General features: G+C 40.5%; 1 protein-coding gene across 8 annotated transcripts in view; it reads right to left on the reverse strand.

The window, feature by feature from the left end:
• CPEB3 (cytoplasmic polyadenylation element binding protein 3) overlaps positions 1-25,021 on the reverse strand; it is a 199,480-nt gene that overhangs the window by 51,452 nt on the left and 123,007 nt on the right. For all 8 annotated transcript variants that reach the window (XM_070470647.1, XM_070470648.1, XM_020869971.2 and 5 more), the window contains 2 exons: positions 24,064-24,153; positions 4,221-4,339 (listed from right to left, as the gene is read on the reverse strand). In XM_070470647.1, coding sequence (XP_070326748.1) covers positions 4,221-4,339; positions 24,064-24,153 — 209 coding nt within the window. The remainder of the gene's footprint in view (positions 1-4,220; positions 4,340-24,063; positions 24,154-25,021) is intronic.

Raw genomic sequence — 25,021 nt, forward strand, 5'->3', positions numbered from 1 at the left:
GAGGAAAGCAGAAAAAGTTAAGGTTGGAAAAAAATTTGAAGTCAGACTAGAAAAGTCTTAAATCCTAGGCAAAATAATCCAGTTATTTTTGTAACTTTAAAAAGTGACTAAAAAATTTTAGAGATTCCTCTGATATATAAATGGGGGTAGGAGACACTGGAATGATAGATTAGGTAGAATTAAAAATTAAAGAAATAAACCAGCTTCTATTTCCAGTTTTTTTCCCTCCACATTTGTTTTTCAATTTTTGTCTTTCTAGTTTTAAGTGGATGGCCTGAACAATAACCTGAAGAACTGACCTTACATAAGCACACGTCAGTTTGGTAAGACAGTTTTTAAAATATATAGCAATGTCTATCCATCAAGTTTTAGGATATTTATAAATCGTGATTGTGCTATAAACTTTAAGGAGGAGGAATTAAGAAACTTCTCTGACGTTCCCTTGGTGTTTGCTAGCCCATATCTCTGGCCAAAGTGTTCTAGAAGTTAAGAACCATGATGTCTTCTTCCTCACCTCCTTTTCAGGGTTATTGTTTTCACCCCTCCATCTGTTAGACCCTCTCAGGTTTCCTCTTCTATCAGTCTGCTGTCTTGAACCTTCAGGTTCCGCCTATTTATACATTCAAAAAGTAGAGTCCCCTTAACAAGAGGGACCACTCTCAGTGTCTGCCTCCTTCACTGGAAGCACTGACAAGGATACAGCTGTCCTCTGGGATGCCTGGGACATGTGAGCTATGGAACCGCTCTTGCCAGAGGAGGGGGAAGAACACACACAAATCTAGAGACTGTGCAATTACTCCTGCTCTTGCCAATTTGTCTTTCATTCTTTAAGCCTGAGGGATCCTCTACTCAATACTCTGTAATGGACTACACGAGAAAAGAATCTGAGAAGAGTGAATATACGTACGTGGATAACTGATTCACTCTGCTCTACTCCTGATACTAACACAACACTGTCAATCAACTATACTCCAATAAAAACTATGAAAAAAAGGCTGAGGGGTTAATTATCAGGCCATAAATACAGTTTCTTTTGCCATCTTTCAGGATCAGACCTATATATAGAGTAGTCTGAGAGGAGTCATTTAATGAAAGGTAATCACTGGCTAGAAATAGAACTACCTGAAATCCACTAATTATAGATTCATTTGAGTTAAAAAACAAACACAATCTCAGAAAGGGTAAGTAAGGGGAAAGCTTTTTATCAGGCACTGTATTAGGAAAAGCACGTGATTAACCTAATCCACACAAAGGGAGCGGAAGGCTGATTGTGGAGAAGGGAGAGGCAAGGGATAGAAAATCTGTGAGATCCCTCTGGAACATGGGGTATATTTCCCAGGAGAAATTCAGGGACGATTGGACAGAACTCAACAACAGAATGAGAGCACTAAGAACCTGACAGGCGGCCAAGATAAAAAGCAGGAAAAGCAGGAGAGAGTCACAGCTCTGGTCTGGTGAGTGACCTCTAGAGGCTGACTTTACCTCGAGCTATTGCCGAGGTCCTCATTTACTCCCAAAGTTTCAACCCAGCTCTCACTTTCTGTGGGAGCATCCAAGATGAGGTGGAAAGTACTGAAATCTGGGCAGGGGGAGAGGGGTAGGAATGGGAGGGAAGTATGGCCAAATAAGGCTGGGAGTGGAAGATGTGGAGCGAACGCCAAGAAAGAGATGGTTTCAAAAATGGAGCCAAAGAGCCGGAACCCCAAATGGGATCCAGTTCATTAGAATTATAGGCATTTGGGGACTTTCATGTTTCCCATGCTCAGTTTTATTTAAATTGCTTATGCTGGAAATTCTGAGTATGCCTGGGTCAAAGAAATATGTGATCAGCAGCCACCTTTCAGAACTCACCAAGCTCCAATAAAACTGCTTCATTTGAGCTCAGAAAACGGAAACTGCAACAAGGGAGAAATTTGTAGAGACAAACAATGGAAGTTAGTTTCCCTATAAACATTTCCAAAACAGATAATTACACTGTTTAATTTCAAAAGTCCTTTATACCAAGGGTAATACGCATATTTGGCATGAAAATATTCAACAGTAATGGTGCTGCCTCCATACCACCTCTGTCTGCTTATCCCCTCTCACAGGGACATCCAGTCCTGGGGTGAGCTTTCCCTGACCAAGCACATGATCCATCTCCTCCCGTACAGCCAGGGACACGGCCCTGCTAAGGTACACAAGCTCTATCTGCTCATCTCCAGGCTCCTTCCCTTAATTCAACAGCTTCTTTATCTCCTATGGGTATAACTCTCTCAATATGTACCTCTACCTCTCTGTCATTTGATAGATACAAACATATCTCAAATCCCCTTCTACAGTGTACAACCAACCCCACCTTAACACTGCCGAGCTCACCCCCACACCTCTTCCACTGATGTGTCAGTGGCAGACTCTCTGAGGGGTGACCATTTTCCCCTGACATGTGACCCTGCCAAATTGGGCTCAGTCCGTCTAATTTCATTACTCCAAAGAGGTTTACAAGTTACTGCAGCTTTCTTATTATCATCTCAGAAGAAACACATTCCCATTCCAGTCAGTCCCCATGTCTCCCTCAACACAGCCTCTCCACGCTGTTTAAATTAAGACCAAAGTTAACAAAGGCCCCCTACTCTTTTTCCCAACCTACTATTTTCTACTGTTTTTCTGTATAGCTACCTGAATAGCTACCCTATCCAATGTTGTTTACTGCTGTTATAGAAACTGGATAATGGCCCCAGAAATTGAAAGTTACAGTACTTTCCAACTTGCTGAAATCCTTGCCTCTTCTTCTACATCAATCATTGTGACATGACTCAGGGTTTTCTTTCCTTAGTAACTCTCTCTTCTGCTTTACATGCTGCCTTCTCCCACTTAGAGATGGCCAGTCCTGGCATTCTTCTGCAAACAATTATAAACCCTGTTCCATTTTTTTCAAAAGATGTTGCTCAGTAGGTAAGCGCTGATCTCGCGCTCCCCAGTCCTCTAGCACCATGTAGGAGTAGCAGCACTGTTTGTGCAAGTACCCGACCTCATCAAATGCTTTCACGTACATTTCCCTCTTATCTGAGCCTCTCAACATCCCAGAGAGGAACTATTGGTCTTCTCATTTTATCGGTGAGGACACCAAGTTGCAGCAAGGATTAGGTGACTTATGCAGTCAAGCAGATATTTAAATGCTAGAATCAAGACTCAAACTGGGAGCTTTACAGTTGACCACAACTCCTTCCCCATACATGTTTCTGAGAGTAAATCTTGCTGTTAACCAAGCCCACACCTCTGGTTAAGTCTTACAAGGATGCTGCAGGCCCCGTGGTGAACATGTGCCTTGGCCCCTTAGTCCACACTACTGTTTTTACTCTATTTCCCACTCTGAGTATCAGGCCTTGACACACAAGTCTCCCCATCCCAACCTCCTTAGGGATCATTGTTGTTTAGTCACCAAGTCATGACCGACTCTTTGCGACCCAATGGACTGCAGTACGCCAGGCCTCCCTACCCTTCCTCACCTCCTGGAGTTTACTTCTGCCGTATTATTCAAGTTTTTTCTTCTGCCCTGAACAGTCTTGCCTCTTTTCCACTGATATCCCCTCTGTCAGGAGAAAGGAAGTAGTCTTCCTTTCTTACCCACTGACTTATTCACTCACACTCTTTGGCTCAGAAACCAGACTCAACCACAAATTCTGTAGAAGTGTGCATTATTTATGGCTTTGGGTCCATGTTGCCCATCTTTTCCCTCCCCTTCTCTGTTTGAAGCTATTCACTCTAGAGTGTAAGTTCCTAGCCCAGAAAGCTCTATTTAGCCAACTGTGGGTACCACCCAGCACAAAGCTTTGCATTCAAAATCACATAAACACTGAAGATTATGATCTTTTATTTTTTAAAAAAATAAATAAATCACTCCTGCCCTTGATCTGAAATAATGACAGAAACCAGCTGCCAAAACCACTAAGGGCATTATTTACTTCAATTCAGAGTTTCTGAATAGGAATTAGCTTAAAAGAACTGTAAAGTGAAAGACAAGGGCACATTTGTTTACATGCAGTCCCAAACATAAAACCAAAAACTGAGAAATTTGTTATTAGCTCCCCGTCAACAACAGTCCAGCGCTACCGCATAGCGAAGTCACCCTGGGTAAGAGGATCCTAGTTCCCAGCATTCTTATGACAAGGAGAAGGTGATCAGCTATTCTGATTGTATACATGCTCTGGAAAAGCAACAGCTGGCTGCACGTTACTTACTGGTTTATCCTTGATGGTGGGGCTTGACACACACAGGTACAGTTTCCCGTCTTCCTCTAGGCAGGCGTCTATCAAAGCTTGTACTGAGCTCTCCTCCTGGAACAGCAGAAAGGCATAGCCTTGGGGAGGACAAAAACAAAGGGGTGGGGGGAGGAATCAGTAAATTAAACTCAAAGTACCAATTAAAAACTCATCTATTGTTTCACTTTGGTAAGTTCTTACTAAAATCTAAGAACCTGAAGTGGGACGTAGGGAAGAAATAGTCACTGAGGCCCTCATGTGCCAGGCACTCTATTCAGTTCAGTTCAGTTGCTCAGTCGTGTCTGACTCTTTGTGACCCCATGAATCGCAGCATGCCAGGCCTTCCTGTCCATCACCAACTCCTGGAGTTTACTCAAACTCATGTCCATCGAGTCGGTGATGCCATCCAGCCACCTCATCCCCTGTCGTCCCCTTTTCCTCCTGCCCCTAATCCCTCCCAGCATCAGGGTCTTTTCCAATGAGTCAACTCTTCGCACTCTCTCTATTAGATACTCATAAATTTTACCTTGATTTCTAAAATGACTCAGGGAAGCAAGTTCAGGTCACATGTATGGAATTTTCATTATATAGGTTTGGTCAACTTTCATGAGGGTTGGACACAACTTATTGACTGAGCAACAACAAGAGGTTCACCAGTGGCCTGAGCCACAACGGCTCTTGAAACAAGCATCACCTGGCCTCCAATTTCCATAAAGCTCTAGGCTTGACACGTGCTTCAACCTGGACGAGTGCTGAAGATACTATGCTAAATGAAAGGAGCCAAGCACAAAATACTATATTTTTATGGAATGCCCAGTATAGGCAAATCTATAGAGACAGAAATAGATTAGTGGTCTACTGTCCAGGGCTGGGGGAGTGGAGGGAATAGATACTGTGTTTCTTCTGGGAATGATGAAAATCTGCTAAAATTGATTGTGCTGGTGACTGCGTAACTCTGTTAACATACTGGAAACCACTGAACCATACATTTTAAATGGGTGAACTGAGAATTATATCTCAATGAAAGTTGTCAAAAAAAAGAAGAAGCTCAGCAATAGGCTAGTGTTGTCTTTATACGTTATGTCTGATAGTGATGCTCTATTTCTTCAAGGATATTCTCCTGCCTCACAGCTGAGTACATGATCTGCAAACATGGACATGAGCTGCAGGATGTCCACGGACATGCTGAGCTTTGTCCCATTCAGTAAGATTTACTGAGCAACTGTTACAGTCGACACACAATCTATGGATTATGAGGAATAGTGAAAGGAACTAGACTTAAGTTCCAGCTGTCCAGAGACTTACATGGTAGAAGAAACAGACTTTAAAACAATTAACTACTTGCTACAAAGCTGAGGGAGATAAATGGAAATATAAAGTATTGTGGGAGCCCAGACAAGCAAGGAAGCTGACTTGAGAGAATCAGCAAAGACGTCAAAGAGGACAATAGGTGTTGAGGGGCCAGCTCTGGCACATGCTGCCGCATTGGCAGCTAAGCAAAGGTCCATCACGAGTGAGTCTAAACTTGAGTTCAACGGTCCGACCTCTCTACAATCCCTTTAGCTTTGCTAAGTCTCTCAGCTGTCACCTCTACTCCCAGTCCTGCTAGTGACCTCAAAGGAAATCATCAGCAATAAGGCCCTCCTCTGGCACTCTGAGGGCCAGAAAGATCTAAGTGGTGAAGGAGGATAAGAACCACCACATTCAGAAGCTTTGCACACATCAAAGAAGCTAATCAACTGGCCTAGAAGCGAAGCTCTCTGGAGCTCTGAGCAGCATGTAATGACAGTGGCAGTGGACAATGACTAATGGGTACTCTTTATCTTCTCCTCCAGCTCCTCATCTACCACACAAAGCACCCAAGCAAACACAACAGGAGAAAGGTCAACCGTGACGCAGCACACCAGGAGCGGCCAACAGGCAGACGACAGAACACAGGGGAAAACACCCGGCCCACAGGAATGGGTGTGGAGCCACGAGAAGGAGACTGCCTACGTGGCGGGACCCAGAGTTGTTTCCTGGGCTGGATGGGCTAAAGGATTCAGCAGGCGGCCAGGCAAGAACAATCAAACTTAACTGAAAAAACAGAAAGGATAATACATCATTTCTTCATACCCTCTTTCTTTCGGAAATAATATCAAATGATTACCAAGCCCCAGGGAATCTATTCAAAGTTCAGTGCTTTCATTTAATGTGAGAACATTAATTAAACTTGCCAAGGAGAGTATTAGAGGTCAGTGGGTTAAAAAAATGCAAAGATCACAAAGAGGAGGTCTCAGCACATCTTCTCAAACCTCCTGCCTCACCAAGTTAAATCTTGGTGCAAATTTTCCATAAAGGTCCTGAGAGGCATACTGAACATCCTGTTTTTGGAGAGGACCCCGTCTGTGTACAGTAAGTGCAGCAGGCACATCAAAAAGGCCTGGGGATGGGACAGCTCAGTGCACAAGCTCAGCTAGCTCCTTGCCTCTGCAGGGCCATGGAGCTGGCTGCACCTTTCTTGTACATCGCTGCCTGCCTCCTACAGTCTCCTGCATCACATCCCACACTGGGTTCAACTTAGGCATCAGAGGAAAGGGAGGGTATCGCCCCATAGCAGCTGAGTAGCTACCACAAAAGTACACAGATTTTTCACTCAGGCCTATTTCACAGCCATAAATGTCAACACTGGTGGTAGACAGAGTAAAAACAACTGAGAATCACAAGTAAAAGCCTGTTACAAATATTATTACCAAGAAAAAGACCTACAACTTATTTTCCTTTCCTAGAGAATATGCCATAATACTTTACCAATTTCTTCAGAATGACTCTTTTACAGCAAATGATCTCTACTCCCTGAAGCTGCTACTCTCAGTAATGCTACTCTCAGACATTCTCTTAGCACCACAGAGAAGGGGTGTAACTCAAGTGCAGCCAATCCTGCCTCCTACCCCAGGCCTTTCAACCAAAGTAAAATTCAGAGACACCCCAACAAACCCATGAAAACAACTTCATGACATGTTTACCTACTAAAACACCTTCTGATACCTCAAGGTCAACCAAACCCAGATGACAACAGAAGTCAGAGGATTAAAAAAAAATCAGGAAGGAAGAAAACTTCAAACACATTCCCCTTTTGATCTTCAGAAATTCGAGGTCAAAGCAAACAAAACGGAAAAAGATGCCTTCAAGAATAATAAGGTCAACATAAGATGGAAACTAAATCAATGATTTACTAAAAGGCAAAATCCACATGGCACTGGAGACAGAACTCTGGATTAAGGAGTCAGCACGCCTGGATTGGGGTCCTAGTCCTCATACTTACTAGCTGTGTAGTAATAATAGTAGCTAACATTTATTGAGCATCTGCTATGCACCAGGTGCTGTTTTTAAGTGCCTTATGTGTATTAACTTGTTTCAACTTCACAACACTCTGTGAGGCAAGCACTACTTTAAATTCTGTTTTACAGTTAAAGAAACTTGAAGAGGGACTTCTCTGGTGGTACAGTGGATAAGAATCTGCCTGCCAATGCAGAAGACACAGGTTTGATCCTTGGTCTGGGACGATTCCACATGCTGCTGAGCAGCTAAGCCCCTGGGCTACAACGAATAAACCCGTGCTCTAGAGCCCTTGAAAGATAACTACTGAAGCCTGAGCACCATTATATACTGTGCTCCGCAACAAGAGAGGCCATCGCAATGAGTAGCCTCTGCACCCTAATGAAGAGTAGCCCCCACACAGCAACAAAGACCCAGAGCAGCCAGAAAGAAAGAAAGAAAAAAAAGAAACCTGAAGAGTGATTAAGTGACTTGTTTGATGGTGACTGTTCCAATACCCACTTAAGTGGTGAAATGATGAACTAGAACTAGACAAGGAATCTTGTCTCTTTTACCTGTAAAATGAAGAAACTAGTTATTTGTCCTGATTATCTTACAGAGGTGAAGGCCGTGAGATAACATATGTAAAGTGCTTTGAAAACTAGGATATTGTGCAAGTGCCGATTTTTCTTTTATTGCATTTTCAGTTATTCTTGTGTTACGTAAAATGTTTTAAATATTTATTTATTTTGGCTGTTCCAGGTCTAAGCTGTGGCCTGTGGGATCTAGTTCCCTGATCAGGGATCGAACACGGTTCCATCCCTGATCAGGGATCAAACGCGGTTCCCCTACACTGGGAGCAGGGAGCCCTAGCCACTGGACCACCAAGGAAGTCCCTGTGATATGTAAAATTAAACTGAGTTCTACATATGGTCTCATTATAAAAATCAGAGTTCAAATGAATGAGATACACTCTCTTCTTTGCATTTGTAAGCATTTGGTGAATAAAGGGAAGTAATCTAGATGCTAAAGGAAAACCTTAAAGGTTTTTGAATGACAGCTTGAAAAATTACTGTAAACAAACAATAAGGTAACTGAATATTTGTTTTCATATATCATTAGCTAGTTTTGTCAGGAGACAGAATGATCCAATGTGGTACTATTTGTTGATTTTAATGTCTTTAAATAAAAGCCTATTATACCTAAAAATCAAACTCCTCAAACTGTCACGATGATGGCAGGTTCTTCTATTAGTTTGGTTTGAAAGGTGTAAGAAAAAAAAAACTTGCCCTCAAAATTATAATTCCCTCCATCTTCCCGTGCCATGTGAGCCAGCCAAGAGATTATAGGGTTATAAAAATCAAGTTTCCGAAATGGCGACCTTCTTACCCAGGTACCTACGAAGTGTGATGAGCTATTGGAGGCCCTCAACTCAGAGCCAGTCTGTGGGTGGAAATCTGGGCTCTGAGGAAGCAATATGAACTCCTGGCATGGTCACCATCCCCACTCTGGGTTATGGGCAGAATGGGTGGGAGGAAACTGCTTGCTTTCCCACTAGTGCCAGAGAGGTTGGAGAGTAAGAGGAGGGCTGTGAGGGATTTGGTGACAAGCCTGAACTGACCAATGCGCTTCTCTGGGGAAACAGGTATAGCATGAGGGCAGGGACTCATGGGGATAATTCCATTTTATTTGGGCAAGCTTTTGAAGGATAAATTAAAAAAATTTTCCCCCTTAACACCTGAGAATGCATTACCACAACCCCCAAAATGTTCTTGGCTACCTTTCAAAAACAAAGCTTCCTAAGTTCCTGAATACATAATTTTTCATGTTACATTTTTTCATATTTGATCTCTAGCACAAATAACAGTCACCACCAACTTTACCACCACAAACACCAGCTATTAGGTGCTTAAAATACAGGATCCTCTTTGCTAAAAATAAACACTTTACCTCACAGTAATTCTGAGGTAAATACAGTTGCTGTTATTACCATTTTACAGATGAGGAAAACTGAAGCTCTGAGAGGTTATGGGATACCTCAGATTAAAACATAGGATTAAATTTGGGATTGAAATTTAGGTCAGCTTCCGGTGGTCTCATTCTTTATCCATTAAGTTGTACTGTCTCACCTAAAAATGATGACATAAAAATTTTAATACCACTAGCAAACAAGTACTCGCCTATTTATTATTTGTCACTTTTGTGACAGTGATCATTTGACAGTGGTTTAGTGGCAGGAAGTGGTCACCTGTGCTTTAGTGTTACAATTTAAGGTCTATGCAGATACATCCACCCTAGAGCCCACAGAAACTATATTAAGAGCTTATAAAACCAAACAATCTCAGCTAAAAGAAAACTCTATTAAGAAAAGTTAAAATGATGAATTTCAAAATAATCAGGAGAAGTTTAGTTTTAGTTTTATTTAGGTCAATCAAATTTTCATATTTAGTAAAGACATCAGTTTCCAATGTATTTTTAGGTAACGTATTTAGAATGAAGGCTCTTGAGGGAGTTAAACAGCAGATCTCACTAAATTAGATTTTAATAAAATGAACATCATCCTTATAGTAATCATCAACTTACGCAAGAATCTTCAATGGATGCTAAAACTATTGTGTAAATTTGGGAGGAGATACAAGTTACTCATGCAATCTTAAGGTATCACTTCAAAGATTAATTACTATTTGCAAAGGGACAAAAAGGTTCTTTCACAAAGGAAGAACTAACCAAATGATCACACCGAGCGTCACCAACAACAGGGCCAACTGACCTTAATATGCCTCTCGTATTATGTCCTTGGTGCAGCATGTCACCTGCTCACAGTGTTTCCCCTGCATCTCATTATAAGGAAATAAACCGATCATTCAAATTAAGTCATAGTCCATAGAGTATCCAACATGAACCCATCAAAAAACACAAAAGACAAAAGGCCTAGGAAACTATCTAAATTAAAGTAGACTAAAAGAAATATAACAACTAAATGTACGGCTACACTTTGACCAGATCTTGGATTTTTTTTTTTAAAAAGAAAAAACTCTAAAAGACATGACTAGAACCATCTGGATACCTCCTGCTCTCAGAAGATATGGTGAAGTATTTAGAGGTGACAGTCTTACTGTCTACAGCTTACTCTCAAATGATTCATCAAAAAACACAGGGGCTTCCCTGGTGGCTCAGTGGTAAAGAATCTGCTGGCCAGTGCAGGAGACAAGGGTTTGAGTCCTGATCCAGAAAGATTCCACATGCTGTGGAACAACTAAGCCCATGAGCCACAACTATTGAGCCTGTGCTCTAGACCTCAGAAGCCACAACTACCAAAGCCTGCGTACCCTAAAGCCTGTGCTCTGCAAAAAGCCACTGCAATGAGAAGCCCACACATGGCACCTGGGGAGCAGCCTCAGATCTCCGCAACTAGAGAAAGCCCACACAGCAAGGAAGACCCAGAGAAGCCAAAAACAAATATAGGTGGATATACATACACAGGCTTCCCTGGTGGCTCAGCAGTAAAGAATCTGCCTGCAATGCAGGACACCCAGGTTTGATCCCTGGGTCAGGAAGATCCCCTGGAAAAGGAACGGCAACCCACTCTAGTATTCTTGACTGGAGAATTCTATGGACAGAGGAGGCTGGCGGGCTATAGCCCATGGGGTTGCAAACAGCTGGACACAACTGAGCAACTAACACTTTCACATACATATACACATACTGACATGAAAAAAAGAAAAAGCAAATGAAGCAAAATGCTAACTTGCGAATCTAAAAGAAGGCTATACAGGCATTCGCTGTACTCTTATACTTTTTGTAGGCTTCAAAATTTCTCAAAATAAAAATTTGTGGAAAAAAATTAGAACCACGAGGTCTTTTTGGCAAAGAGGGTAATATAGTCTCTCAATCTCTAAAGAAGTGTGTGATCTTTTGAAAGACCTAATATTTCTTAAAAACAACTAACACTCTTAGTGATTTATATGTTTAAGTTATCAACTACAATGGTTTGAAAACAATTCCAACTTGCACAGCGGTGCCCTGAGCTGCAGCTGCATTCACAAAATGGTAACTGACCAGGGAGGGTCAGTTTCTGGTGACAGGAAATCAGCACCAGAAGGAAGGATTCAAGGTCTGGACAGAGAGAGATCTCACTCCCTGCACAGAACCCAGGCTCCCCGATTTCCTATGACCTTCCTAGAGAGACCTGAAGGACACCTCTCCAGCCAGAGCTGTGTGGGTTCAGACGTTTTCTGGCAGAGGGAGTCTGCTCCAAACATTCTCCCTGACCTTGGCTTTCAGGTCAGAGGACTTACTTGGTTTGCCTCAGGAGTCTTTGCCTTTGGATTCAATTCAACAGAACCAAAAATGTCTAGGAGTTTCAAGGTAGGACACTAGGCACTGAAGCTATGAAGATAAATAAGCCAAGAAAGAAATCCTGCCCTGGAAAAACTCAGCCTGTAAATAAGTGACTAAGGAAGAAGAAAAGTGTTAGATTGGGGTTATATCGTATAAAACACTGAGGGGAAACAAATGTAGCAGAGAGGCCCAAACATCAGGAAAGCCATATCGCAAAGGGTGTATCTGGATTGGAGGATAATTGCTTTTCTAGGAAGGAACGGCAGTCCAAGTTCAGGAGACAGCACAGGCCAAGACTTGGAAGGGTCAAAGGATTGGCTTCTTTGGAAACCAGGGAATAGAGTTTATTAGTTAAGAGTATGTGATTGGGAGTAGCAGATGAAAAAGGATGAAGCAGTTCCTCACCCCTTGCCTGCTGCCTGGAGAACACGGCAGATCTCTGAAGTGGATTCTTTATTCAGCCCCATCGTGGATGAGAACATCTGATCTCCAAGATATATTGAACACTTACTACGCCCCCTAGGCAATGCAGGGAAATTCTAGCATGAGCAAATCCTTGTACTCCAGAAATTTATAAACAAATACATGAGGATCATGAAGAATAAGTATCAAGAAAACGCTAACCTAGGAACAAAGCATTCAGGGCCCTTAGAAGTACTTTCTAAAATGTATTTTTAAAAGTTGGACTTCATAGAAGGAAGACAGATCTTTCAGTGAAGAAGACATGGATGAAGAAATCAGGGAAGACTTTTTGTCGGTGGTAGCATAGGAGACAAGTCTTACATGAAAAACTGGAGGAGGACATTCCAAGGGAAGGATTTAGCCTAATTAAGATGCAGAGATGGCTCAGCAGGTACCGCCCATGGATTCCTAAACACTTCCCTGAGATTTGGAACCAAACATATTTCTTTGGCTATCTTTGCTACATAGAGCTGAGGGGGAAACATTTTCGTTCAAGCCTGTTTTGTGTTTTCTATTACACTAGTAACTGTTGCTTGGTGGGCTTGCTGCTTGGCAGGAGGTGTGGAGGAAGGGGAGAGTGGACAAGAAAAGTTTGATGGGTAGTGAACCACCTCAGAACTGAAAACTGGCAGTCTGCTTCCTGTGTTCTTAGTAAAGTCCTGCAGTCCAGGGCAGTGACCTGGGGCATTTGGGCTTCAAGTCTGCTGCGTTTACATAACCACACATTCCCTATATAAAGAGGTCCTTGTGAAGTCTGCCAGATCTGTCAGTTCCAGTCACCGTCAGTTCCAACAAGCACCTGACCAAGAAAACTGAGATCAGATTGGGGGTGTGGGAAGGAACTGGTCAAACTAGTTGGGCAGTTTTGTTTTTACTGAGCAACATATTTTCATCTGGGGGAAGGACACTAATATTATTTAACCTCTATGAAACTAATGCTTAGGTACACTGTCTCATATAATCCTTTTAATGACAATAAATAGTATTAATTCAGATGAGTAAACTGAGGTTCAGGGATTAAATAACTTACTCAAGGTCATCTCGCTGGTAACTGCTGGTGCCCAAGATTGAGTCCACAAATATCTAGTTCCTGCCCCACTGCGTGTTGTTATGTCTCATTAGACAATTGGCAAATTCTCCATTTTAACCTAGGAGACACTTCCCTGCAGATGAAGCTTTAGTCCGACCCTGCTCGTACACTGCCTGAACTCTGACAATCTAATTTCTCCGTGCACTTTAACACTCCTCTGATGAGCTCTTAATGCTGCTGCCAAGAGGTTTTCTTGGTGTCACGGCTTCCCTTTCTCAAGATGAAGTCTATCTGTTCTATTTTGGAAGACAACCCAAGTCTGTGCTCTCAGCTTTCAAGATGTTTCCCCAGATCCTCTCAGTCAGCTTCCCATTCTAAACTCTTTCAAATGACACATCCTCTCTTAGGCTTGCTGGTTCATGGTCTTAGCCCTATCCCAACTCCTGTCAGCAAGTCCTGCCCCAAGCCACACCCTCTTCTAAAACATTCTCTCTGCCTCAGCCTACCAAATTCACACCTGGCATTTTGGTTCCTACATTTCATTGTCTCCAAAACAAAGTTCTCATTGGACATGACTCTGGCTTCTCCAAATTTAATAAACATTGCCCCTTCCCAGCACCTCTCCCTGGGGATAGCACGACAGATCCTGCTAAGACAGAGGGCACGGTGTCTCTGTTATTCAAGTGGCTACTTGGCTTTGTTCCGTGGTCTGTACATTCCTACTGCCTGTTTCTATACAGTCTCTCAAATTACTAATGTTTTAAAATCAAACACTAACTCTTACATCTGTAATATAATGCAAAAGAAAGAGGTATTTAATAGAACAGTTTAAACTGAGGGTGTGCTACACTGTTAAAGGCAACAATATAACTGCTCCATCTGTCAAAACAGGACAAAACAGAACAAAAAGCCCACTCCTGCTGCTCTGCAATGCAATTTCCATATTTTTTAATAAGAAAATTCATCCTGAGAATGAAAATTCTATCAATTAAATATTAAAAAAGGGTTCATAATTCATCAGAGACTATGAGTTTTATAAGCCAGGAACTATGCTTTGAAAAAAAAATAAAGGGCCAAGTATTACTCAAAAGCTTACAAACTGCAAAAGGTTAAGTACAGGCTAAAACTCCATTAGGTTCCCAACTTGATCAGTTTATGTAACTCAGAAGGTGGAAAAACTTGGAATCTGGGCCTAAAACAACACTGAATTATTTCCATCCAAGTTACGCTACAAGTAAAAAAAAATGTGAAGTTTGAAAACTTTCCTTTCAAAAGCCAGATTTAGACAAACTGAAGGAAAAAGGAATGAGATGCTGTGAGTCCAGCCACTGCAGCTTCACAATGACCTATTTTGCCCTTTTCAAGGAAAACTCTCTTTCCTATTCCTTAAACAGCATCTGCTTAGCTAGTCAGCTCAAAGTCAGTGTGAATCCTACGTGGCCGGGTTTATGCCAGGTTCACAAACTATGTTGGTATTGTGTAAACTTCCACGACTGCATGACCTTGGTCACAAGGACTAGCAGTTAAGTCGGCTTGACCAGTGTGGAGAAAATACATGATCAGCAGAAATGGCCACTTAGAAATACATACTTTACTCAAGGTGGGTGAGAGTCAGAGAGCACGGCCCACGGGTCACTCTTGCATAAATATGCATGGCTGTCCCTATTCCGTCTACCTGGCTGTGCACTTGAACTGCTGGGGCCGACGCTGGCTTTTGTGTGGCTGAGGATGCCAGAACCACCGACGTCTCCACACAGCTTCAGAGCCATGTGGTCAACTGCCCGCCCAACATCTGCAGCTGGCTTCTGGCCTTGCCTTTGCCCCAGAGGTCTCTGCCAGCAGGGGTAGTGCAGCTGCGCTCACTGCCCAGGGGAGGCCAGCTCCTCTCCCTGGCCTCAGCCCCACCACAGGAGGTGCGACTGTTGGCAGATGGGGAGCAGCTGCTTGGAACCAGGGGTAAAGGCTGAGGATAGGCAGACTTTTTTTGTCTCTCCAGTAATAGCAACTTTGGATGTGGGCTATTCTCCCAGGAGGTGATGAGGGAAGTTATGAGAAACACATCTACTGTCACAAAAGTTTGCCATGCCCAACCTAATCTTCCCACATGCATAGCACCACGCTCAAGGAAGCAGAACTATGCCATTTGCTTTATTTTTTATTAAGCACTCAAGGATTCTACGGAGAAGGCAATGGCAACCCACTCCAGTGTTCTTGCCTAGAGAATCCCAGGGATAGAGGAGCCTGGTGGGCTGCTGTCTATGGGGTTGCACAGAGTCGGACACGACTGAAGTGACTTAGCAGCAGCAGCAGCAGCAAGGATTCTAAAGTCACTACCATTAGGATGGCCAATGTTACAGCAAGGAGTTAAAAGATGAACTGAACCGATCAGATACCCTCTCTTTGGACTCCAACTAGAAATATGAAATCAATTTGCCTGCTGGAAGCACAGAAAGGAGGATATATGCAGAGAAGAGCTGACTCATGATAATGTGGAACACTACAAGGAAGAATTAATAGTGCCTACTGTTCAAATCCCTGCAGCCTGCCACCCTCGAGCACAGTCACCATGACACCTGGTTGTATCATGGCTCCTATTTTGGGGCTTTCCTTGTTCCTCATAACCATAACCCTAATTTGAAACAGCACAAGAGAACTCTCTGATCCTTGCAGTCAAAGACCTTGCCTACAGAGCAATGCACTCACGTCCAGAAACAGGGTGGCACCCAAAAGGCAGAATCCTCTGGTTAAGCTACAGCTAAAGGGCAGCTCAGGCCTACAGCCTCCACCTAAACCAGCTCTTTGGAAATACCCCCAGCTAGTTAAGTGTGACCAACAGAAGAGAAGAACTCAGGACAAAACCAAGTATCACTTTCAGTTTTAAATAGCTCTGAAAGTGTTACCATGGATCATATAGCTTAAGTTGCTAATTTTATATAAAATCCAGCCTTGCAAATAATAGCATAAGTTATCAGACTAATAGTTTAAATCTATTTACCTTTCCCACAAATTACACACCCTAGAAAAACAAAGATTACTTTTTTGATAATTCACCAGGTGAAACAGTATATACTACTGGTCAGCCAGGTTCAGGTCTGTCTAATAAGAGCTGTGTGCTCTTAGCAAAAGACACATCACCTCTTTGAGTCCTGGTTTAAAATAAAGGTTGGTTAAGAATGAGATGCTCTTTAGGGCAGCTCTAACATTTGAAGGATTCTGCTTCTCTCTGCACAAGTAATGAACTCATCATTTGCAAAGATAAAATCCACTCATTTAGCAAATATCTGAGGGCTAGCCACTGATGCAGGTGTGTAAGGTACTGAGTATAGAGCAGAGAACAGAAACCCTGGTCTTATAAAATTTACATTCCAAGCTGGAAAACAAAAACACATATAATTTTTTTTCAGGTTGTGATAAGTATACCTTATCACAAGGAAAAATAAATAATGAGGGTGGAAAATAAAAATAAAATGAGGGTGAGGACTAGAGAGCAAGAGAATAGAGGGGCTGCTATTTGAGACACTGAAGTCAGGAAAGATGTCTCTGTGAAGGTGACATTTCAGCAGAGTCTGTCTATGGGAAGAGAGGAGCAATCCATTTAGAAATCTGGGGGAAGATGGTTTCAGACAAAAGGAAGTTTCAGACAAAAGACTAAGAACCTGAGAAGACTTTGTGTACCTCAAGGAAGAGCAAAGGAGCCAGTATGGCCAGAGAAGGTAAGGCAGAAAATGACCAGAGATGATGTCAAAACATACCCAAGATTCAACAGACGAAGAAGACCCAAGAGGAAAAGGTTTAAACTTCAAGTACAAGAGTCGGATCAATGTGATTTCTGGCTTCTTACTCATAGGCAAAAAGGTAAGTCCACAACTGCAGTGTACCATTCATCTGACTTAGAACTAAGCAAAAAAATGTGCTGCAGATGTCCAAATTAGCATAAACTTCATACAGAAAATTGCTTTGGGAAGCCATGTGATATCAAATCCGGAGTCATTAGGACTTTCATTTCTTTCAACTCTGGTTAAGCTTCTGCTGCAAATTTATCCTAAAGAAGAACCATATGAAAGGATATATTAACAGAAGCATTATTTGTAATAGCCTACATGACCAACAAGCAAGTAAATTATGGTGTAATAATAGGTGAGGCAGCCACTTAAAAAATATGAAAATTAAGCAGAAACATGGGACGAAGAAGAATAAAAAACTGTATCTCTGCTATTATTATACTCCCACAAAAAAGATATATATAAATAAAGACTGGATGGAAACAAAAACAATGACAGTGGCTCTGCTAAGGAGGCAGAATTATACTTTTTCCTTATAAAATAACACTTGTTCATTGCAAAACAGATTGCTTTCTACTTCATTACAATACTAAGGCCGAGAATTAGGATAACAACAGAAATTACTATGATCCTGTACTTGACAAGAGGGCCGCACGCATCTCTACTCCATGAAGGACCTCTCAGTAACCCTGAAGTATCTGTTGGTGCTGACTGTTCTTGCTTGAAGCATCTTTCCTTTAGCCACCATAGTCACAGACACAACGCCAGTCCTTCACTCCCCTTCATCTCTACTGCCATGCCCTCTTCTTCTTTCTGGTTCCTAACAGAACTTACTAACAGCTTTTCATTTTCTTCTCCCTCCTCTCTATAAAGTTGACTCTCGAGCTGTGTACCTCCAGCTTCACTCTTTTCCCAAACTCCCTAGCCACAATGTCAACTATCCATGAGGAATTTCCTCTCATATAAGATGTGAGGACATACCAAACTCTACATGGTTTTAATCAGATCAACACTAGACCAAACTGGTTTTCTCTCTATTGACTGTCCTACATTCAACAGTGCCAACGATTCTCCCATTCAGTGGGCCTATCATTTAACACATGATAGTGAACAAATTACACTCTTCTGATTTCTTATTCTTTAAAATGGGGCTAATAAGGGTGCCTATCTTGTGGAGTTTAAAATAAGATTAAGCACAGAAAATAGTAACCCACTGCCTAGCTGACAACAAGTCCTTAATAAACATTTGCCATCCTAATTATCCTTATTCTAGCCCCCAGAATAATTATCATTATTTTGTCTCTTTTATCCCTGTCTAGCTTTTAAGACTCAGGTCTCACACAATCCACAGTAATCTAACCTGTGCCCCTGCCATGGAAGTGTGAAGTCTTAACCACTGGACCACCAGGGAATTCCCCAGTTCATGATAATCTATTTCTCCTCTGGATACCTAGAACTTTTTTTTACTCATTTGTCATTAACCATAAGTTGATCTGTATTTTCTTTAATAAAAATAACATCACTCATAAAACCTACTGTATGCCAGGGTGATTTTAAGTACTACATATGGATTCATCCGTTTTAGTCCTCATCACAACTTTATGAAGTAGGTACTCATATTACCTCTCTTTTACAGGTGATGCAACTAAGGAACAGAAAGGCTAAACAGCATGCTTAAGGTCATACATCTAAGAGGTGGGGTAGCCCAACAAGTCCAGTTCCCAAATTCATGGTCTTTACCATTACTTAATGTTTCACATCTGTGTTCTCATGTCTCCTCTGAAAAACTTCAGTCTTCTCAAAAACAAGAATGGTTTCTTCTCTAGATGCCCCGCAAGGCCACAGAGTATAGACTCTTCCACAGACAGATGGTCAACAAATATTCAATGGATTGATAATCTCAATGCTACCTGATCATTTGCACCAGGACACAGGCCCTCTATCACACTTATTCTGTTCTCTCACCATCCACTTGTAGTAACTATCTTCGAATTACCTTAGCACCCAAGCTACTTACATAGTGATGTTGATTAGCATTTTGTATGAATGCAGGGATTGGTTCATGTGCTAACATTTGGGAGAACCTCTCTTTCCAGCACTCACAATTTCAACTGCTATTTCAGAACTAAAAAGCATGAGGATGCAATGTCAGGAAAATTCCTCAATATTTTGACTAGAGTTGAATTTCTTTTCATCATCGAGAACCAAATGCAGAAAACACAAAGCAAGACTTTGCTTTAGTTTTATCAATAACTTTTTGGAAGTACGTTAAATTGATATTTCTATTTGACCCAACTCCATTCTGTCTTTACCCCAACCACCACAGAAATACTTTATATCTACTCTCTCTGGGGAGACTAGAGAAATTTAGGGAAGGGGAAAAAATTGTATTTCTTTCCAAGGCTTTCTTTTGCATCATTTTCTCCTTCATCACAACATTCCAACCACACTTCCTTCATTTCTTCAAAGGAATTAAAGCCCTTTTCTTACTATTTCACACATGGTATTCCTCTGCTTGCAAATTGCTTCCCTACACTTTCTAGCTAAGCCCTCAGTAATCAGTCCTACCTAATCCCTGTTTTCTCAAAGAAACTCTCTATATCCTCAGTCTAAATTGAAGTTCCCTTTCTAAAAGTCACTGCATTCTCCATTTTTCCTTCAGAGAACTATTATAGCTTGTAACTGCGTTATTTTGTGATTTCCCCCAGAGGACTCTAAAGTTCAGAAGGTCTGAGAACACATCATTAAGACACAATATGATTTCCATGCTTTCTTCCTCCTTCCTTTCAGAGGTGTTCTGGAGAACACCATGCAATGACCTGCTTGTGGCCCACAGAAAAACTGTCCCAGAGGGCTCTGCATATCCTCAAAGAGTTGATCAAATGCTTCAGTGGCTTTCTGTTGGCGAGAACCCCAGTCTCCATCCCCTCTCACTCTGCTGGCCCAACAACACTTAAGAGAACAGTTGATGTATGTGGTCAGTGCTTCCTTACATAGATATTAAGCTCTCCATAGTTCAGTGAAATGGCCATGGTTTGACAAACCGTACTCCAAATCTGTACAGGCATACTTGCCAGATACACGAATGATTCTGTTTATTTCATTAGGCACACATGTTCTGAGAAAAAGACAGAAGGACTTCATAGTGTATGGTTCTTATTTTCCTCTTATCTACACGTAAGCCTAAAGCATAAAGCCAAAGAAACTGTGCTTAATGCCCAAGCTGCGGGGACCTAAGAAAAGTATAACTGACAAGAGGAGTATTACCAAAAAAGCACTGACCTGAATTAAAACCTGAGGAATTCAAAGAAAAGCAGAAACAGCACGAGAGGGCATTATTAACAAGGCACAAAACAGTTTGGAATAAACTACTTAGGTGTCCCCAGTGTTCAAAGCAAAGGGCATGGAATCTCAAAGTTACTTCAACCTTGGACCAACACCAAATTTCTTTAGGTCCTTCCAAAATAGGTCAACCTTCAGACTTTGGCTGAGAGCAAAACACAACAGGAGCCAAAAGTTTAATAATTATTTCTCCTCCTTGACCCCAAAATCACCAGAGAGGCAAGCTGCTCTCTGAGGATGCAAGCCTGAGGACCAGAATCAGGGGATCCAGATTCTCTGCTTGGCCTAGCTCTCACTAGTCCATCTCAACACTTAACCTCAGTAGTAAAGTAAGAGCAACTTCTCTAATGTCCTACAATTCTATGTTATTGTGCTGTTAAATAGGAAGGGCACCCAAACCATGGAGAGTTCATAGAGCTGTTAAGCTCTATACTGCTCATACCACCCCAAATGTTTTTTCTTTAGCTCTGAGATAAATTTAAGTAGGATGTTGCAGAGATGACACACATACAAGAATAATGTACAAGGCAGACAAGAATAATGGTGGTCCATTATGCATAAAATATGAGTAGAGATGTGAAAATATTTAGCTTGGAAAAGAGAAAACTTGAAGGGGAACTGATAGTCCTTGATGTACCAAAAACATATGTCACAACAATGACTTACTCTGTTTTACTTTATTGGACACAACTGACCAACAGGTAAAGACTGTATGACCATATATATGCTTATTTTCACTGTTACTTTTACAGTGATCATCTCCAACAGAAGAACAAAATTTAATAATTATTTATGTCTACAAATATAGACTTCCTCTGAAATAAATGCCTCCTTTGTCACTGGATGTCTCAGAAGGTAAACAATTCTCCGGGCTACAGAAGTCAATAAACTTTCTGCAAAGGGATTTGAGGGCCACATATAATCTCTATTACCTATTCTTCTCTGTGTATGTGTTTTTACAACACTTAAAAATATAAAGACCATCCTGAGCTCACAGGCTAAACAAAGAGTGTTTGTTGACTCGTGTTCTGCAGGTGTGCTGTCCAATAAATATGAGTCACATATGTAATTTAAAATTTTCCAATATCTACATTTAAAAAGCTAAAAATCAGAAACAAGTGAAATTAATTTTAATATATTTTAATCCAAAATATCCAAAAAACTATCATTGTAACATGTAAACAAAATTACTAATGAAATCCTTTACCTTTGTAAAAAATAAGTCTTTGAAATTCAGTGTAGAGAAACAAGAGAGATGACCTTTCAACCAATACTGAATTCTAATGATTCAAATCAATGAGGAAAAAAAGGAACTGTCAATAAATGACAGCTGGGACAGCTGGCATACTACCTGGAAAAACAAAGGTGGATCTTTTCTTGTGCCTTACTCCATTATTAATCCCAGACAGAAATGAAATGTCAACGAAATAAAAGTAAAATAATAAATTCAAATGGCTAGTAAGAGAAAAAATGCCAAAAAAGATGCTATTTTAACCATCAGATTGGCAAAGATTGAAAAAGAGCCATATCTCCAGACCGTCAACAGAACAAAGTTTCACAAACTAGGTACTACCAGCGGAATACAAATGTGTATGAGCTTTGTTAAGGGCAGCTTGGCAATAGGTATAAACATGTACCTCACTTTTGGAAATTCACCCTAAGGTGTCATTAGAGAGAAGCAAAAAAATGAAGGCACAAGGATATTCACTGAAGCAGCATCCATGAGAAAAACAACTGAAAGCAACATAAATGTCCTCAATAGGACTGAGTAAGTAAAACAAGGTCATAGGATCGTGTAAGTTTCTTACAGAAAGATGTTGACATTGCTGGGGGGAAATTCAGGTTATTAATATTAGCATATATAGTGTGACCCCAATTAAAAATTTTAAATTTCATATAAATGTATGTATTCATAAAGAAATATAAGAAAGATATTTAATAAAATGTATACAGTGATCATCTCTGACAGAGGTATATTTGGGTTAATTTTCTTTGGGCATGATCATAGATGTGCTTATTTTCATTTTTATTTTTTATAATGATCATTCTGCACCTTTTATCCCAGAATCATTTTTATAACCTTCTCAGAATGATTTTTTTTCAACTAGCACTCTTAAAAATATCTTTTACACATGTCTAAAGCACAATATTGTTGGTTGTTTATAAGATGTATTTGACATTTAATTTCAAGAATAAATACATACTCAGTCTCCGGGAGGCAGAGGGGAAGTATCTTTTATACATGTCATTTTACAGAGTGTATTACAGGCACCACCATGGTGGATACATTCTTTCCCTGAAATGATGCTGCCTTCATCCACATGTGTAACTAGTACTCTCAGGAACATCTTTTTATACATGTGACTTTACAGAGTGTATTACATGCAGCACAGTGAGATGAACTCATTCATTCACTGAAATGCCAAGATTCTGACTCAACTTCACCATTAAGCATTGTTAAAAATATGTTTTAAATATTTCTTTAGTGTCATATATGCACCACAAAGTGAATACATTCCTTCACTGAAATAATCAGCTTGATGATTTTATCTTTTTAGACTAATATAAAATTTAATTTTAATTTAAAAAAATTATTGTAGAGGATTAACAGAAGAATGTTAAAAGCAAACAAATAACCTTATATTTAGTGAATAAATTATTTTCATAGGCAATAGAGTGGGGAGAAGTACAGGTGACAAATCTAATAAACCAGACATAAAAGGAAGCCTCCTGCCGTTCCTAGGCTAAGCTGTAATTTGATTCCTGTTCAAGGCACAGGAAGGACAGGTATTTGGACTCCATCTTCTTGTGTTGAATATTGTTACACAATAACACCCATCAAAGCCCAGTTCCTTAGAGATGAAGGACATCCTTGAAACATACAGAGCATAACACAAGAAGAAAACTTTCTCTGTAACTCAAAACACTCTTCAATATAAATGTAGAAACATACCCAGAATTAATACCATCAGAAAAGTTCCCTAGATTCCACAAAATGATAAACTATAAACAAAGTGATATATTTTAATGCCCTCATAAACTATCAAAAAAGCCTACCAAAAGAAAGGAGAGCAAAGTCATGGAAAGGGAAACAAGGTCATGCTACTTTGCCCTCTACCCGTCACCAGGCTAAATCACTTAAGATACAGGCATGGATAAAGGTAATTTCATATAATGTCATTCTCCTGTCACTAGCTTTTCCAAGTTTGGGGTTTTATAAGATCTATAAAACTACAGGGCTATGGGTTACAAATAAAATTTTATTCAAAATAATCTTCTCCAATGTTGACAATCCTCAAAACCCTAGATCTTTTCTTTCAATTAATGAAAAGTTAGCCAAGGCTCCTTCACAGCAGACTCACAGGATCTCATTGTCAATAAAAGTAGATGCCATGAAACAATCAGTACGCTCCTGGGGGAACAGTCTCCAAGACAATCAACATTAAAATGATTTTTTAATGGCTGGGGGAAGTCAAAAGCTATTTCCAGAGTTAAAATGCTGCATTTTATTGAACTATCATGCTAGCTCTCCAACCACTGAACAGTGCAGACATTTTAAGCGCATTACCTTTAGGAGGAAAATATGACTTGCTTTCAGCTTTGTGAGGCCAGTCTACAACAAGAGGTCCAAACCTGCGAAAGCTGGCAGTGATCTCATCTACAAAACAAAGAAGGAATGTTAGCAGAAGAGAAAAAAATACTGCAAACAGAACAGCATCAAACATATCTTTTTATTTTAAAATGTTTTTTGAGAGCTGTTTTCTAGAGCATTCTTTACAGAAGTCAAACTTATTAAGTGAAATACCATTGTTAGGGGGGTACATTTGGTTATCTACTGTCAACCATGCAGAATGTGTTTCAAACTATAATTCACTTCCCTTCACTTTCAATAAGCCTGATATAAAGAATCTGAAAGAAAAAAAATCTGACATTAGCAAAGGTGACCGCTCTGTCAAGGAAAAATGAGACTCTAAAAATAGGAATGTTCTCTGTTTTTGAAAAAAAAACAGGCAAAATACACAAAATATTTAAAACACACTTCTACTTATGTGAAGTAATCTCTGAGATTATTAATCTCAGATTATTATTATTAATATAAGATTCTTTTAGAAATAGATACTATTCTTTTGGTGAGGAGCAGGGACAATAAGTGACTTAAGGATATGAAAAAACTAAAAGCCAATGGTTTCTTTCTCTTACACATATCTACCACAAATCCTATAAAGAAAATGTTTCAAAAGTTATAGCTGAAGATTTATCTTTTCCTTCTGACTTTTGATTCAAAGCAGAAGGTTATAACTGAGCTCCTAATCAGGTTTAAGTTGCCACTCTCGCAGGACAGGGGAGCCTGGTGTGCTGCAGTCCAAGGGGTCACAAAAAGTCAGACATGACTGAGTGACTAAACAACAGCCATGATCAACAGCTTTGTCTTAAAGAAAAATCCAAGAGGGTTTTCATTAACAGGTATCTCTATAGATGAGATTAGTAAAAGTAATAGTAAACTAGTAGTAAAATAGTAAACTAGT

Source organism: Odocoileus virginianus, chromosome 7 (assembly GCF_023699985.2).
Source record: "Odocoileus virginianus isolate 20LAN1187 ecotype Illinois chromosome 7, Ovbor_1.2, whole genome shotgun sequence".
NCBI classification, from domain to species: domain Eukaryota; kingdom Metazoa; phylum Chordata; class Mammalia; order Artiodactyla; family Cervidae; genus Odocoileus; species Odocoileus virginianus.